At 34.1% G+C, this 6,000-nt stretch overlaps 1 protein-coding gene across 1 annotated transcript; it reads right to left on the bottom strand.

Moving 5' to 3' along the window:
- Nucleotides 1-2,402: 2,402 nt before the first annotated feature.
- Nucleotides 2,403-5,384, bottom strand: LOC139136265 (uncharacterized). Its single transcript, XM_070703993.1, has 4 exons — nucleotides 5,327-5,384; nucleotides 4,819-4,955; nucleotides 4,065-4,242; nucleotides 2,403-2,708 (listed from the first exon to the last, which is right to left on the bottom strand). The coding sequence occupies exons 1-4, from the start codon at nucleotides 5,382-5,384 to the stop codon at nucleotides 2,449-2,451; spliced, it is 633 nt and encodes a 210-aa protein (XP_070560094.1). The 3' UTR covers nucleotides 2,403-2,448.
- Nucleotides 5,385-6,000: the final 616 nt, after the last annotated feature.

Raw genomic sequence — 6,000 nt, 5'->3', positions numbered from 1 at the left:
AGGTCATTTAATGAGTCAATTAGTAATTAATTGACAGGATGTTGTCAAACATTGTTGCATACTAACCCAACAATGACAGATTATCAACAGTACCATATTTCATAGTTTGATGCAGTATTTACAACACTGTGAGATCAATATCTGTACCAAGTTTCATCAAATTTGACGCAGTATTTGTGGATATATGACTCTAATTAGGAAAGTTCATTACATAAGCAATTACAAATTTATTAACATGACACTGATAAATGTCTTTTTCACTGTTAAAGCAATGTGAGCTTAAAATCTGTACCAAGTTTCATGAAATTTGATGCAGTATTTCTTGACATATAAGCCCATTGCAAAACATACGTAATTGACATAATACTGCTACATGCCGTGAAACAAATTGATGTGCATATGTATGAAATAGGTCAATGTTTTTGTACAAACTTTGAATGATACTGGTAGAAATATGTCTGAGTTATGGCTCAGTACATAAAAAGTAACAAAATGGCCGCCATACAGCCATATTTAATCTGTCTAAAAAATCAACATGCATATGACATAAGTCAATGTCCATGTACTAACTTTGAATAAAATGTGTTGAGATGTGCCTGAGTTATGGCTCAGCACATTAAAAAATCATAACAAAATGGCCGCACGGCAGCCATATTGGATCATATCATAAAACAAATCAATTGGCATATGTATGACATAGGTCAATGTCCTTGTACTAACTTTCAATAAAATCGGTTGAAACATGTCTGAGTTATGGCTCTGTACATGAAAAAAATCATAATAAAATGGCCGCATGGCGGCCATATTGGATTGTATCACAGAACAGATCAAGATGCATATGTATGACATATGAAGTAATCCTTGTACCAAGTTTGAATGAAATCACTCCAGGCATCTCTAAGATATCTGCATGAACGGACGGACGCACGGACGGACAGACATGACCAAACCTATACGTCCACCCGAACGGTGTCCATGGGGACTGAAAAGCTGTTCTGATACTTCTTGAACTACACTAGGACACATGCATGGTGGTCCCTTACAACACAATGAATATAGAAATAAAGGAATAAAACTACAATACTTCAGGAGACAAGATTGCTTCTGCCTAACATTTTATCGCATGCTGTTTGGCCACGACGATATATTAGATCTAGAACTGTTAATAGTTAACTTTAAGGCATAAATCTACCTCTACTACTAAAGCTCAATGTCTGGTACTCAAACAGTGTTTTCATCTTCATGCTACAAATCATGTAAAAGGGCATCTGATTCAGCAATACAAATTTCTACAGGTAACAAATCTACACATCAAAATGTTCAATCAAATACTTATCAAATACTTATCAAACATAATTTTTTGTAAGAACTACTCAAATCTTGTCCTGGTTGCAAAATAATGACACAATTAAGTACAACAGACAGCAATATAGGAAAAAGGAGGCAAAAAAAGGAAAAATTGTGGAAGAAATCACCGAACGCACCCCTTCAACAATAATCATTAATGTTGAGGTTGAGGGGCACATAAAATCACCTTAAAATTCAACATCTGCATTTGGGTGCATACAATAAAGAGCTTTCTGTATGTTTGTTTATATGTGCCTACATATAAACATGGTTATGTAACTGGTTCAAACTTGCTTAACTGTGCTTATTATTATTTCAAGAACATTTGAGGTCAAGAGCCACAAAGTTCTTAGAGGTCTTATGTCAAATCTAGGACAAAAATGCTGTAATGAAGTTATAAACCTCAGAACCACACCATTATTTGGAGAAATATGGTTATCCCTAAATTTGGCCAAAATTACTGATAACTTTGGGATCCATGGCTAATAGGGACCCAATCACCAATTGTGTGGTTGTCAAGAATTAGACAACCACACAATGATCAGATATGACCTGAAAATGCTTCTTTGTTTCAGTATATTTGCAATATAAGCTTTCACTTGTGTGAACACATAAAGTAAATGGGTACTAAAAAATAATGAAATTGTACTTTTTTATCACACAATACTAAACCTTGCCTTCCACTTGGCAATTCCCCTGACATCAGGCAATTCTTGTCTGATACACTGACAATGAAATTCTTTAAAGTAACAATGCTATGATCAAATACAAATCAAATTTGAAAAAATTCCAACACCACTAAAGCAAGAGAAACACAAATAAGTGATTCTGCATCAAATTTGAAAGATACATTTTGAGAAAATCCTCAACGAAAATGTTTTGAGATATCTGCCGGTTCTTCTGCAAATTGCACACAACATAAATGCACATGGAAAGCTATGGCAGTAGCCTTTCATAACTTTTGTCAAAAGATCTGAAAATTCATGTTCCTGCTGATCACATCATGTGAACATGCATGTAATCAGAACAAAACTGACTTTTTCCCTATGATAAGTACCGGTATTTCACTTATCTAAGCAATTATGACTATGACACATGACCTCACACATTACCAAAGAAAGCATTGGTGAATGCATAATCATACAAGTGAAATAATCTTGCACTGGATGGAAGTGGACAACTAAGAGATGGCCTAGGTAACTTCAAACAGTTGATGCAGGTATTAGCTGTTGGTACAAATGAGATTGTGAATTCAACAAACAAAATTGTTGGGTTGATGACAAATCCAAGGGCAGGTTCTTCGTCAGCCCCTGTTGTGAACTGTATAACACTTGAAAGTGACACTCGATTTCTTCTGCCACCTAGAACAATTCAAAATATTTAAGAGTAAGACATAAGCAATGACAAAGTCACCATTTGATGAACATATTAGACAACTTTGTAGGAAATCATGATTGAATCAGTCATGTCTGAGGAATTTTTGACATGAAAAAAACAAAATGGCCAACTGGCAGACTTAATGTTTAATTGTATCATGAAACAAATTGATATGATTCTGTACATCCCACTATATTGTCCCTGCACCAAATCAGAATGTCAACATAAAATTTGAGTGTTAGCTCATGCAATCCTTATACTAACTCATAGTTGTCTCCAGTATACAATATTAGGATAATCCCATAAGCACTAATGCTCTCACCTACTTTTTTGTTTAATAATTTTTACATCTTTTTCTCAAAAGTACATGTTCGCACCACAAGTTAATTTATTGTTATTCAACTTTTCACTTCTAGTGGTTAACTTTGTCCATTGTTCACTTTTCACCTGTTCACAACATAACATGTTTTAAATATATTTTGGAGTAGTTGTGCTTATTGATTGTTGCATGTGACTTGGGATATCTCATATAACTCATTGAAATGTCACATCCTTATATTTTATCAGACTTATCTCAGAAGGATCTGAAAACACTGGGCAAACGTGAATGTGTACTATAGATCAGTACAATAAAATTTATATGTACATCAACAGTACAGCAGTCTGTTCATCGTATCAATAATTTGATATCAGTATCTATTATGGATGCTAATATTCAAAGGTCATGCCAAAATGTCGAAATAAAAATGATTTGCGCTGTCACTCAGACCACCAATTCAAATGAACAAATGAATACATATGCAATATATAACATAAACTAAGTTTAGGCAAATTATGAGATATGGTGTAATTTAAAGGAGTTCATAAAACACACACATTTGCATGTGAAGCCCATAAATTTTAATCAGTTCTACACGTTTCTAATACACCACATTATATGACATTGGACAAATGTGAAGTTTCTCAAGTTCTCGCTGGAAAAAGTCTGTTAATGCACACTGGACCAACAGACAAATGGTCAGACAAAAAGGCATGCACATGGTCAAAATAGCAACTTGGGGTTCCAGTGTTTTGCAAGCTACCAAAATAAGGATTGTGGCATAACAGAACTGTTGCACACTAACATTCATAGCAATTCTATATAGTTAGCTTTCAGATGAATTTTGTGACTGTGTTAACCTTATCAAATGATACATCAGAAACATTACATAATTTGTACCAAACTGCTTGGCAGATGATGGATATGATGAAATTCAATATTGACAGCATAGACAGCAGAATTTAAATATGAGTACATGTCTTGAATGACTATTGTTACATATGTATAGTGTACAACTTACTTGCAACTTCCCTGAGATACTTTAAGAACAGTGAATATACTTTACTTTCAAATGTTCTTTTGTTGGAACCCTCTTCACTGAAGAGTGGGGTCAATAGTGTGACCACCTTTTTGACTGTTAAAGCACTTGAAGGGTTTGGTTGAAAAAGATGAATGAAGGTTGGAATCCCAACACAAATCTATGAAGAAGAGACATTTTTTGAAATTATTTTATTGACCTACCATTAATAACACAGGAATTGTCAATGACATATGCGAAACTGTAACATTTGGCTACAGCAACTGACATACTCACTGATAGAAAGAAATTCACAAAATATAAACTATGTTGCCATTTGAAGTACTTAGCACAGATAACCGGAAAAAAGCACATTAATTATGAAAAATTAGGTTATTGTTCACAGCAAATGTTAGTGTAAAGAAGAAACGTGAAATCAAATCGTGACAATAGTGACTGTGAGCAGAATATAATCTCATTCATGTCATCAATCCACTCATCAATCAAAACTACAGGCATCAATCTGTCCTTCTGATGAGTTTCAGAAAAAATGTTAAAAATCTGTGAATTAGTCTAGCCACTTTTAACATGCATTGATATTTTAGCCACCATCTCCTCTCCCAAACACTATTGAAATATGTCAAAACTATGAATGGTTCTATGGTGTTTGCTCAAATGAGAATGGTTGCATATCATATTCTGTTCCAAACTTTGGTATCACTCTGTATGTGAAGTAAATAATGGAGAATATAAGTACCTGATAGATTCCTAATTTGGCAAGACCATTACGCAAATTAAGAATACATGGAGATGGATCACTGCTATGGAATAACTCTTCAACAGTGTTGCTGTTCATAAACTGGGGAAGTTTTCCATTTTGTAGAATACTTAGACCTATCAACATAAATAACAATGCAATAATTACCTGAAAAAATGTATAACACATTACCGGAGAGCTGTGAGAAATTGTGTACAATTTCGGTGCAAACTCAAAACAGCTACATGCTATCAATAAATGATTACTGTACCATATCACTAATGTATTGTGTATGTAACATGTGGCTTGAGCTTTTCAAGTAATGGGTATGAATGTTCATTTCATAAAAGAACATCACTTTGTCTTTCAGTAATGATGGGCTTTGACGATATAAGCATCTGTCTCAGTGGTTCCCATGTTGCATTAAGCACTAGTACCATAATTAATAGTTATTTCTTTGATAGTTATTTCTTTTGTGCTCAAAAATTAAGAAACTTATACAACATACCTATAACTATTCCAACTGTATGGTAATCTCTTCTGAAGATGAACTTTGAGCCCTTCATCAAAATAATGCTCTTTGATTGCTCTTAGGATCAAAACAAAAAACTCCTTTCTTGGGCCACCATAATCACGAGCTCGCTGTTGGTTGCAAAAATGCATATTTTACTTTACAAATACATTACAAGAAAAGTAACAGACACCAAGTTTCAGAGAATTGATTTTTTTACTGAAAACAGAAAAAATTGCTCAAAAAGTAAAAACATTAAAATTTGACCAGTTTGGAGAAACCTAACAGAGGTCTCAAAACTACAAGTATGAAAACTTCACCTAAACTTGAATGTCTATGGCAACCCTAAGGAGTTTCACCCTAATCTGGCCTGTGGTTCCAAAATTTAAGTATCAATTTCATTTGCAAGATTTTGCCTTTTTTGCCTCATTTGCATACTTTTTACACAAACATGCTCATTTGAACAAACTCTCATCTCTACTCCTGAATGTACCAGCATGTACACATTAAACCTGCTACACACAAGAACAAGTCATTGACAATGACATAGTCTCCCATGTAATTAGGAATTTGTCACTAGCAGTGACAAAAAATTGAAGTTGATATGATGCGCATGAAACAAGGAATGTGGGTACCAAAGCCTTGTCTGTGACTGATACCCATATTGGATT

The sequence above is a fragment of the Ptychodera flava genome, chromosome 7, assembly GCF_041260155.1.
Source record: "Ptychodera flava strain L36383 chromosome 7, AS_Pfla_20210202, whole genome shotgun sequence".
Taxonomy (NCBI): Eukaryota; Metazoa; Hemichordata; class Enteropneusta; family Ptychoderidae; genus Ptychodera; species Ptychodera flava.
The sequence above is the reverse complement of the archived record's forward strand: the minus strand, read 5'-3'. Positions and strand labels throughout refer to the sequence as shown.

Bases quoted from the DNA above. Each gene is read 5' to 3' on its own strand.
- LOC139136265 (XM_070703993.1), bottom strand. From the start codon at position 5,384: ATGAAGGGCTCAAAGTTCATCTTCAGAAGAGATTACCATACAGTTGGA. The intron at 4,956-5,326 runs GTATGTTGTATA...TTATGTTGATAG, and splicing joins TACAGTTGGAATAGTTATAG to GTCTAAGTATTCTACAAAAT. The intron at 4,243-4,818 runs GTACTTATATTC...TCTTCTTCATAG, and splicing joins CCAAATTAGGAATCTATCAG to ATTTGTGTTGGGATTCCAAC.